This window comes from Calidris pugnax, unplaced genomic scaffold (assembly GCF_001431845.1).
Source record: "Calidris pugnax isolate Ruff unplaced genomic scaffold, ASM143184v1 scaffold28, whole genome shotgun sequence".
Lineage (NCBI taxonomy): Eukaryota > Metazoa > Chordata > Aves > Charadriiformes > Scolopacidae > Calidris > Calidris pugnax.
The window spans coordinates 17,554,629-17,567,097 of NW_015090842.1; the positions used below are offsets into that span (position 1 = coordinate 17,554,629).

Sequence of the window (12,469 nt, forward strand, 5' to 3'; positions counted from 1 at the left end):
GTGTCCCTGCCCAGGCAACAGGATGGAACTGGATGTTCTTTATGGTCCCTTCCAACCCAAACCATTCTATGAATCTATGATGTCATTCATTCTCTCAAAGTAACTTGCATGCTATATCAATCAAAAAGATTTGAATAAGAACAAATTTATTATTATAAGCTTGGATAATACTAATTTATACTCTTTCTCATATGTATACATATAATAGCTGCCTGCTACATTTATCTACATATATATAGGTTTTTGGAAAATTTAGGGCCAAGGAACGCTTTCTGAAGCTTTTATACTCCTTTTAGTCCTCTGAATTCAGAAAACTACAGATGTATTACTCTACCATCAGGTAGGTATGTGCTTTTCAAATTCATTATTGATAGAATGTTGATGATAGAATCTACATTTTGCAAAACCAGGCTGTTAACAAAACCAAAGCACAGCACTAAAACATTAAGAGAGGTTGCAATATTCCATGCCACGTGAACATACTCAGGGAAGAAATGGAGATCAATCGCCACATTGGGATCTAGGTATCATTCCTGGCTGAAAAAATTTTCTTAGTTAGTTATGTATTAACTTCTCAATGATACCTCCTCAATACAGTCAAACACTAAGCCAAACCATAAACATAATTTACAAAGACTCTTTATAGACTTTTTCAGCACTAACATGTACCTGTCAGAATGTAGATCTGGCTTTAGAAGCATCAACTTGAGATACTCTCTTCTTGCACCATTATTTGCTTTATCCACATGTACCACTGCAAAGCAAATCGGAATTAATATCATTAGTTAACAATTTTTTTTTTTCATCTTTTAGAAGAAAGAGCATGACGAAAAGAACAAAGAAAAATAAACATTTCTTTCCCTTGTCTTTCCTCAGGAAAAGCAACAATGTTAGAATCAAATTTGAAAGGTCATGTGATCTAATGGCGTGTCACTGGCAGGTTTATGTGCACACTGTCAAAAAAGATACAAGCAGCATCTAAGCACGCCACAGAGCTGTCATTTTCTGTTAATGGCAATAGCAGTCATGATTTTAAAAGCCAGTGGTCTTTATTGCTTTGTATTTGAAGTGATTTACTGCATTTTCTTCCACTGAGGAAGCGAGTGATAATGATAATGTATGGCAGAGTGCTTGTCCTTTTTGACAGCCTCAGTAATTTAATCCTCCTTTCCTGCCACAATATTTCAATAAGAGAAACATCTAGACCAATGGACTGGAGAAAATCCACAGCCTGGGGAGCGTGTGTGAACGCTCTGAAAGCCTTTTATTGTTTTAATTTAAAATACAAACACAAGGACTGGCTTTTAATTTTTGTACCATTAATATGACCTACAGAGAAAAATAGCCTTGGTTTGGAAAAAACAATACAAGAATGAGAAACAGGGTTTTAGGAAATTCTTTAAGAAGTTTTTGGGCCTCTTATATTAAGAAAGTAGCTTCTGTCTTGCAAATGGTATCTGTTCACATCAGTGGACAGTATCAGTAAATCACTGTGAAAGATTTTAAAAACTCAGGATGCAAGAACTGAAAGACAGTGCTAAGGAATTTCTTTTTTTTTTTTTTTTTAGAGTAAGGAATGCTAAAGACAGTGCTAAAGGAATTTCTTTTTTTTTTTTTAGAGTAAGAAATGCAGCTGAAAAATTTTTGCTAGAATGGAACTGGAATGAATATAACCCTCTGAGATACAAACACAGCTCTAAGGAACATTTTTCATTTGTTTTTTAGGGCAGGAGGAGGAGCTAGAAACTTGCCTGGCTTTAAATTCCAACATCTTTAATATTCACATGCCTCATCCCCTTCTAGTTACTCTGCCACTGTACTCAAACCTGCTGTTTTTCACTCTCCACATCACACTAAGGTTTTCTTTTCCACGTGCTGACAGAAATCCTGAATGTATTTTGTACTGTCTTCTACTATCTGAAATAAACTTATTTGTATTAGCAGAAATTACCATTTCTACCAAGGAGTAGAGAGTATTGGAATACAGGAGCATGACAGAGAGATAAGGAGGCTCCAATTAATTCCTTGCAGGGGGATTTGTTGAGGGACATATCTCTAGAAAAGTCCTTCCAGGAAGCACACTTTCCAGACCTACTGGTTTTCTAGTTTTCTTCAAAGGTGCTCCTCAGCTCTTACCTGGCCAGCAGAAGCACTATTAGAGATTAGTGACTTTCAGAAAACAGCCAGTACAATTGGTATCTGAATCATTCAAGCAAAGGAGATTACAATTTAACACTTTTTTTTCCTCTATTAACAGAAATGAAAGCATTGACGGTCTGTCTTGGACTTCTTAGTTTCCACCCACAATAGCCTTACTTTCTCAGACAGGTTAAGAGGAGCTGTTACTGCCATCTGCTATTCTTTTGGGCATGTGGATGACTTTCCACATGTGCTACTCTCATGGCCAAGTGCTCCTGGGGCCACCACAGGAAGCGCTGGGGAGGCAGCAGGGAGACAGATGGACAGCCAGAGAACTTCAAAGGAGCTGCCACATCAACAGATCCTTCCCTTCCCCATAAGCATCCCAAATGGAATGTTCTAAGTTTACTAATTCTTTATCTAAACCAATTTAAAATGGAAATTATTTACAAACCTGAAGAGTTCAAATTCATTTCACTCAATGGAAAAAATCAGACTAGGAAAGCATTCAGCACAAGAACTCTATTCAAGTCTGGGGAAAACTATTAACCATAGTGAAAATATATTTTTAGTTCCTGATGAATAACATGCTTTTATATCACCCCTTAGTACTGCTTGAACTTAGAATTCTAACATTGCTCCAAGGCACGGAACATCTCATATTTCTATCCAATTAATTACAAAAATAATTCAAAAATAACTTGTGACACTTCGTATTTAAAATTATAATTTTAAAGTTTGTCCTAAAGAAGCATTAAAATCTGAAGATTACAATGACCCTGGAACCTCATTAAAAATCACTGCAGTTCCAAAATCAACACGGCTTCTTCTGTTATAGCATATTTTATTCATAGTTCACTTTCTAACAAAACTAAGAGACTAACTGATGAAGCAGAGTTTCATCACAAGGATGAAGAAAAAAATGCCTCATACAGTGCTGAGCCTTAATGGAGAAAAGGAATAAACACAATGAAGTATAACAATGTTTTCTGACGAATCCACCTTTTAGAATATCTATTTTCAGAAGTTTATTTTTAATAAAAAATAAACCCTATCATCTTTCCCCCACCTCCCCTTTCTTTAGTCTACTTCCATTTGTACTTCAAATTGTTCAAATAACCACCTGTTCACTCAAGAGATACAGCTTTTCAATTAAATGTGTAATTAAAGTAATTGTGGTCTTGATAAGAAAAATGTTTATTTCACAGAAATTAAGAGTCAAATATCAATAGATCCATTTATATATGATGGAAACTGGGCTTTGTTTGCTTGGAGCAACATGTTTCCCTACGTTTTTCTGACAGTGAAACTGCCATTCCATTTACCTGAAAGCATATATTGTGGGATGACTGGAAATACATATAATTTCTGGCACACAATGTTAAACTGCATTAATGTAAAATATGAATTCATTGCTTACTATGATCTGTCACAAACCCACACATCAAAACCAAACCATCCCAAAACAAACCCCATCAAAAATCAGAATCCTTCCTTTTTACCAAATGACAGAACAGAGCCATGGTGGGAGCACAATTTGGCAAGTTCCACTTTTTTTTTTTTTTTGAATTTAGGGGACTGTAGTATTTGGAAGCATTCTTGGATATTCCAATAACTCTTTCCACCACTAACAAACACGACAGCTCCTCTCCTCAGTGAGTATGGCCAGCAGTGGATAGAGCAGTGAATGTCATGGGAAATCCAGAGCTATATGGTGTAACCCTGGAGTGTGGAAATCTTCCAGTCAAGTTTCTGTTCCAAGAGCTCAGAAAACCATCTTCTAACCATTCCTAGTCACAAAGTCATAGTCAAAATAAACAAGTATTGCCAAGTTATATGCTCTAACCACTTGTGAAAAGGGAAATTCATAGGATCTTCTATGTACAGATCAACAGACTTCTACTATATTGTTTTTCAGCAAGATTCCATTAATCTTTTGGTATCTTACAGATCAAGCAATGACAGCGAAGCATGAGCAAAAGGTATGGAAAAATTTTAAATGTTTTTTAAGCAAGGAATCTCATGGAGCCTTCTGTATCAGTTAAGACGTTTTATAAAATAGTCAAGCTGTTCCCATTATAAATAATAGAAAAATGTTTTATTTATAAGAATTAATGATCTTTTAGATTACTTATGGACTTACCCTGATTTTCTCCATGCAAAAATCTAGAAGACTATTAGTTTCCTTCTAAGCTCAAAGTAAATTTCTTTCTACCCATGCAAATCTCATTTTTATTAAAGAAAATATTCAATTAACCTCAAATATTCAACATCCTCCAATCTAATTAGACATGAATAAGAGATGCAGTAAAGCTATAGTAAACACACATGCAGATTTCATTACTATTCTCTTACTGGCTTTCCAACTGACATCATCAAACAGCAGACTCATTAGGTTTTCCCTCCCCTATATGCAAAGCTAATCTTGAGTAGAAATTAGATGACCAATTATCTAAGCAAAACTCTGCAAATAACAACCACTTTAGTATTATGCTGCAGAACACAATCCTGAAGCAATTAAGACCACCTTTTGATATTGATTTGTTAATTGAAACAGTTCTATATTCGATACTTAAGCAGCAAATTGAAAAATCAAAGTTATGAAGGCAGGTTTTGACTCGCAGAAATAATAAGATATAGCACTGTCAGATTGGAAAGCCTCATGAATTAGAAGCATGATACTATTTTCAACTATCCAGCTTGAAATATATTTAAGTTTCGTAATTGTCTTAAGAGCCTGCAATTTCGCTCTGTATTCATTGTAACTTTGCTGTGTCAATACTTCACAACCTAGTAATATGCTTAGACCAGACCCAATCTACACAGGAATCAGAACATTGTGTAAGAATTCTTACAACTTCGGAATGCTTCTTATATTCAAAGCAATGAGAATTCAAGAAGTGAGAGAAATTAAAAGTGTTAAATGGCTTGTATTGCATTACGGTGTTAATTCAATGAGGTCTTAAAAAAATGATTTGAATTATGTCTGCCTATCTAGAATATTTCGAAGAAGTGTTCACAGCAGCTACCAAGATGAATATTGTTCAGCTCATAACAAGAGTTCTTATTTATCCAATGTCTCACTGAGTACACGATGCCAGAATTCCCAGTCAGTTGAATGGAAGTAAGCCTCAGTGAATGAGTTTGCAGTCCTATTAGTTTTTATAGGCTTGGGTTTTTTTCCTAAAGCCTTACAAAGCTTACTGTCTTTCTCAGTTAAAACACTGTGCTCTGTCCTCTAGATCTCTCTTGAATGGGCAGTCCCACGGCAGGGATGGTTGATGTGACACCTACAAGGGATTTCAGTCTTCAACTATGGGGTAATTAAATAATTTATGAGTATTAGGAGGATATAAATGAGTAACTTCTTTGGCAAGTCTCCTTCTAAAATCAGACTTCTAGATGGCAGCAGTTTTAAAGATCTGACTGTGACACTGCTTTTACAAAATTCTTTTTAAAAGAATGCTCATTTGAATGGCTGTATTAGTGGTGTGTCACAAACACAAACCTGCTTCAGGATACCCCCAGCTAAAAATGCAACGCCTAAAGTCCAAGACGACATGAAGCACTCAGACTGAATCTTAAATGAAATAGACTTTAACAGAAAAAAAAAGTTAATGAATAATTGAAATACCGTGAAATAGCTGGGAAAATAATTAACAAGTGAATTATCAATTATTACAATAGTTCTGTGTATGCTATTAGTGTAAATTACATTGTGTATTGACATAAAGTATTTTCAAATGTTCATTTATTAGAGAACAGCACATGGAACATGCAGGATTAAGCATTCTGAAGTAAGTAGCAATGTATTAGTATTAAACATGGCTGAATAATTTCCTATTTCAAAAAGTTCTAATTAAAGGAACACTAAGTATTCCCAAGTGATGATCAAGTCCAATTACATATTTCCTCTTTTCAACGGTATTTCAGTTGTACAAGGTTACACTGAATGTTTTTCTTTTGCTGTATCATCATGTACCAATAGAGAACTCGGTTCATCGTGTTCTTTTAAAAAGAATACATAAATTTTAGTTACAGATAGCCTAATTTTAAAAGTTATGTGCTAGCAGCATATTTAAATATATTTCAGTATTACCATTTTATAAAGAAGCCTACTTCAAAAATTAATTTTATACTTGATAACTGGATCCTTACCTCATTTCTTAAAAATCACCTTTAATATTTCCCAAAACATTTTGGGAAATAGACAAAAGCAATCGGGACACAGATAAATGCAACGAAAATATATAGAGAAAGGAGGCTTTACTGACAGGCATTTTCTTAAGATACGATTTAAGAGAAGAAACAAGCTCAGGAAAACATCATATTTACCGCTGCTATAGTTATAGTGAATCCTCTGACCACTTGTTGGTTTTGGAAGTGACAGCGGGGTCTCTTCTGCAACGAGGTTGTACAATCTGCATTCTACAAACAGCTGCTGGATTGTTTCATCCGATGCAATTCGTGACTCAGTAAGACTGAACGATATAGGACACAGATAAATGCAACTATAATATATAGAGAAAGTAGGCTTTACTGACAGGCATTTTCATAAGATACGATTTAAGAGAAGAAACATCATATTTACCGCTGCTATAGTTATAGTGAATCCTCTGACCACTTGTTGGTTTTGGAAGTGACAGCGGGGTCTCTTCTGCAACGAGGTTGTACAATCTGCATTCTACAAACAGCTGCTGGATTGTTTCATCCGATGCAATTCGTGACTCAGTAAGACTGAACGATATAATTTCAATCCGGATTTTTTCACTTGCCTATTTACAAATGAAGCAGAAACACAAAACAAATTATTTGGTGTTTTTTGAAGTGTTAACACAAAACAAACATACGTGTAACTCATTGGCTATTTTGAACGATTAACAGTGATTGATTGATTTTGACACAGACACAATAAGATTCTAAAGCCCCAGGGTTTGCAGTTAAGAATATTGTTACAACAGACACCAATTTACATTTGGTGTTGAAAATGTTTTTGCAATAGTCATACTGTGCTGGGGAAGATTAGGTTAAGGTTCTCTTCACGTACAAACGGTATCTGAACCACACATTTCAGTTGCCATTATTTTTAGCTACTCAGAGAAGTGATTTGTATCTTGATCCCGTAACTGCCTGAAATATTCTCAGTAAAACGAGGTACCAAAGTTTTCCAAATGACAGAGAACTGTTGGGCTATACCACAATAATGCAATCAAAAGCCATCAAGTCACAAAGCATTTTGGCATTTAAAGTTTCACTGTATTTATACGGAATTCAACTTCATAGACTGAACTTCTCTAGTTAAATCAAATATATATTTAAAAGTAAAAATTAACAATATGATGATAAAAGTAATATCCCAGTTGTTCTTCACCAGGGCCTTATCTTATTATCTTTAATGAAATGACATTTTTCTGGTGCTTATATAAAATTGTTTCATGCTGCTCAGCGAAGTCTGTATTATTTGTGTACAGATAAATTTTAATAAGCTTTATGTATTTAACTGGGAATGTCACACTTGACAGAACGAGTCACAAATATTTCCCTCAGTAACTTTGTAATTCAAAGAAAGAAAAGCCACTGTGGTTTAAGATCGGAGTACACAGGTGAGCATTCAAAGATGAGATTCTTCAAAGAGCAAACAGAACGTGCTAGAGTTCAGAAACATAAGACAATATATTTTTTTCTTCTTTTCTTTTCAAGTTCACAATTGATTAAAAATATTTCCCCTATATGGAAATATTTTTTTTTTCTTCTTTTCTTTTCAAGATCACAATTTTATTAAAAATATTTCCCCTATATGGAAATATTTTGACAATTTTTGACTGTAAACTTAAATCACTTGAAGCAATAAATTTTATCCAAAAGATTAGCTTTCTAGATTCAGTGTTAGAACTGCAAGTCAATATTCTAATTTATTACGGAGAGAGTTTATATTTTTCCAAGCAAATTATATAATTAATCAAACTGAAAAGCAGGTGTATCTTATTGTAAAAATATCCATCATATAGAACAATTTCCAGTGCTGTCAAGCCCTTTCAATATTTGATGAAGTAATTTTACCCCCTCCTTTCAAAAGACATTTCCTTTTATTATGTATCCTAAGACACTTTAACTAAAAACCCAAATCTGAATATTTCAATAAGGCTGTTTTATTATTCAGTAGATTCATGGAAATTTTACTAGGATGACAGAGAAAATTCCACACCATTCTGTCTCCACTAATACAGGTACATGGCTTCAGCTGGCAATATTACTAGGATTAGCATAGAATGATGAAATATTTAAAGGAAATTTTTTTTTCTAAAATCTAATAAATCAAATGACTGCCAAATATCATTAAAGTGATGGTCTTTGACTTGAATATGCTTTTCATATTCAAATTTGAAAAGAAAGAGATGAAAGCCTGGAAAGGTTACTCAGTTTCAACTAATAACCTCAAGCACTCTACATTCACATGCATAAAAAATGAAATTGGCTCTATTGTCTAATTTAAGTTCAGAAACAACTCTTTTCTTCTTGCACCGAACAGATGTATTAGCAGCTGCATTTAAAGTGATATGCTGAGTGGGTTTTTTCCCCCCAAAGTATTTAGCAGCTATGTCAAACTAGTTTGTACACAGACAATAGTTTATGAATCAAGTCCAAATACAATATCCCGTATTATAAATATTTCTTTTACATAACTTAAAATTTGTTTGACATATTTAACGCTTGTAATTGCATACTGTAGGGAAAGAATATTACAGTTTTTCAAGGATAGCAGGGTAAATTCAGATATTGTGCTTTCTAACTTACAAGGAAGCAAATAACTGAGTCATACTATTAGAAAATTGTAAGAAAAAATTACTTTAGAGCTTAACAGTCAAGAATATTTTAAGGCCTGGTTTTATTACCATCAGACATCAATATAGCATATGGAAAGGCGAACAAACTGATTAAAAAAAATACATACAAATAAAAAAACCCATAAAACTGCTGAAGGCCAGCATAGCTGGTGACATTATTTCACTGTTAATACAAAAATGCTTATATTATGTAGTCATGTAGCATCCCATATATGATAGGAATTAATTTTTAAAGAACCATTTTTATTTCTATGATGCAGAGTAAAGTATGTTATTTAAATCTTTTCCTAAGGTTGTTTTTTTTTTTTTTTTTTTAAGCCTTGGTCTCACTTTTTAAGTACTACTCAAGTGAAAAACCAATAGTTTGTCATGACAAATTACTTCCCACAAATCATTCTACTTTGATGGGAATAAAATAAGTCTTGAAATTTAGTACTTAAAACAAAATGTAATATGAAATTTTCTCTAACAGAGACTGGGGACAAGTATTAAAATAAAGAATACTAAACACTTTCAAAGATATCTCTGAGAAACTGGTTCAGTGCTTTAATTTCAAGCATGGAATACGTGGGCAATACACTTAGTCTATAGCAATATTCTTTCCTTACCATTTAATACTGAGTCTTTTTAATTAATACTACCCAGAGATTTGGAAGAGCCACTGGACTCTAACAAGCTTTAGGATTAGGTTAAGTACTAAATGCATTGGATACTACATCAGAATTTGAAGTCCCAATATAATTTTTCTCATCTTTCTGATATCTGAGATTAAAAAGCTTTTAAAGTTCCATATAAAAACTCCTGACTGCCATCCTCAAGAAGCTGTACATTCCATAGTTTTATTTCCTTTTTGTCACAACAAAATGCTACGGCTTTGATGTGATTAACAAAATTCCAAGTGACTCAAAAGGTCCACAATTGTATCCCACAGAATTGTTTTTAAAAAAAAAACCCACAAACTTTGTGCTTTCTACACAAATCAGTGGCATCGGAATGCCTTGCTTATAGGAACAATGATGAAAAATATTTATGCTTTACTCCTTAGTATTTTATGCATTTATTTCCACAGTCCACTTACTCACTTGTTCCCTTCTAGTTCAAGCAGAGAGCATTTAGCATCAGATAAACTATAAGCTATTGTCCAGTAATCACAAGTAATCATCCATTTGCTGCAAATACTTCAGTCACTATCAATAGTACTTGATTGACATATATTTATAGAATGAGAATTTATCCTCTTCCTCTATCAAGTGCCAAACTCCTGTGATCATCCTATAACAATGTCAGAACAGAGCTGCAAAGGAACGCTATCACAGGAACGTCAGTCTGATTTAACTGCTCAGAGACACAAATGTTACTTGCTAAGCAATTATGATTAACAGCTCATCATCTTACATATACACATAAAAATACAGATTACAAAAAATTACTGTAGCCCTGAACTGTGTGCAGTGACTTCCCATCTTAGGAACAACGTCTTCTGTTTTTGGATTTTGCTCGCAATGGTGTAGGTATGAGAACAGCAAGAGGGATACAGAAATGCTCCCTCTTCCCTCTGCAAATGGATGGGACTTCAAAAAGCACATGCACTTTAGACTCTCCCTGAGGCCTGGGGCAAAGGGATCTCTTCTCCTTCAGTAGCTCTTTTGGGGTCAGATTTACTGTGATGGAGGGAAAGGGAAAGATAATCTTCCCCATGCATCACTGGTTTCTTGCCACGTGCTAGGAGGAGAAGGCAACGGTACAAGGGTAGCACTATAGTAAGGTTCATGGAATCAGGGAATTGTCAGAGTTGGAAGGGCCCTCTAGAGACCTTCCAGTCCAACTCCCCTGCCAAAGCAGGGCTGCCCAGAGCACATCACTCAGGAGCATCCAAGCGGGGCTTGAAGATCTCCAGAGAAGGGGACTCCACACCCTCCCTGGGCAGCCTCGTCCAGGGCTCTGCCACCCTCACCCCAAAGAAGTTCTTCCTCAGATTGGAGTGGAACTTCCCATGGTCCAGCTTGTGCCCGTTGCCCCTCGTCCTGTCACTGGGAACCACTGAAAAGAGTCTGGCTCCATCCTCCTTCAACCCACCCTTTAGGTACTTGTAAACATAGATAAGGTCTCCCCTCAGCCTTCTCTTCTCCAGGCTAAACAGCCCCAGCTCTCTCAGCCTTTCCTCATCAGGAAGATGCTCCAGTCCCTCCATCATCTCTGTTGCCCTATGCTGGACTCTCTCCAGTCCAGTCCAGATGCAATCCCTTCAGCTCTGTCTAGAACTACCAACACACTAAACAACCAAGCAATTGTATTTGTGACAATCAGTACGTCTCTGGTTGCCACCATTTTATCTAGTGCAGAGTCCAAATCCATCATTGTCAGAGCACAAATTCATCTTTAATATCTTCAAAGGCATGAATGACTTGCTACAGCTTGAGACAATTCAGTGATTAGATACTGCCTCTTCTATGCAAATCTGTAACATACCCATCAACGCACTGAGTTTTCTCAGAAAAGACAATTTCTAATTCAGTATAAAACACCAAACATTTTAGAAAATATTAAGTCTCTGAGGGATCTGAAGCTTTCCCACCGTGACCATGACAACTATAGATCTGAACTGAAAGTCACGTTTGAGCTTTGCTCACAACACAACTTTTGATCACCTGAATAAAATACTTCCTTCCCTTCAAACAGCTTGCCTCCCCCACACTCTCTGAATAAACATGAAATAGTTCCATGGTTCTCCTGAAGTTGAATTATCTTTTAAAATTTGCTTCTGCAACTTGCCTGTGGCGTTGCCTCAACTAACAGCTTTTAAAGATAAACTTTTTCTAAGCATGAGTAAATAGAGAAAAGCAGATCTATCTGGAGCTGTTTGACTGGTGAGATACAAACTTCCTTCACTCTGAGTTTTATTTTCTCCCCAGAAAGTGGGGAAGGCTCCATAAGTGATATGGTTACAGTCCTAAACTAAGCTACATCCCTCTACTGACAATCTCAAAGACTTGACTTCAGAACTAAGCTACACCCCTCTCTACTGACAATCTCAAAGACTTGACTTCATTTTTCAGTGCTTAAACCCTCACCATTGATTATAACACCAGATAAAATAAAAAACAACTACCAACTTTCTCAAACCTCAAAGCCGGTTAGCAAATCAGTACCAACTAGGCACACAATTAAGTAATTCACATGCTCTGTAAACTTAAAAATCACCTTTCATTTCATAAGGAAGTATGATCCTTAGGCAAATAAACATGAAAGACAGAAAATTTCAGTAATAAGAGGTCTTATTCTGTACATTTTTGGTATAATAATACATGTCGACATTTATGTTATAGAAATAAGATCAAATAAGTAGCAGTATTGTGTAAAAAACTAAACAAATATAATAGGATTTCTCCTTTTGTGTACATCTATGTATGTATTTTTTCTCTACATAAATCAGAGACTTCTCATTTGATTTCAAAAATTCATATTTGAAAGTTAATCTATTTAGG

At 35.1% G+C, this 12,469-nt stretch overlaps 1 protein-coding gene across 5 annotated transcripts in view; it reads right to left on the reverse strand.

The window, feature by feature from the left end:
- Positions 1-12,469, reverse strand: part of RPGRIP1L (RPGRIP1-like) — an 81,323-nt gene that overhangs the window by 11,783 nt on the left and 57,071 nt on the right. For all 5 annotated transcript variants that reach the window (XM_014942561.1, XM_014942562.1, XM_014942558.1 and 2 more), the window contains exons 23-24: positions 6,731-6,914; positions 670-754 (exon numbers count right to left, since the gene is read on the reverse strand). In XM_014942561.1, the coding sequence (XP_014798047.1) occupies positions 670-754; positions 6,731-6,914 (269 nt within the window). The remainder of the gene's footprint in view (positions 1-669; positions 755-6,730; positions 6,915-12,469) is intronic.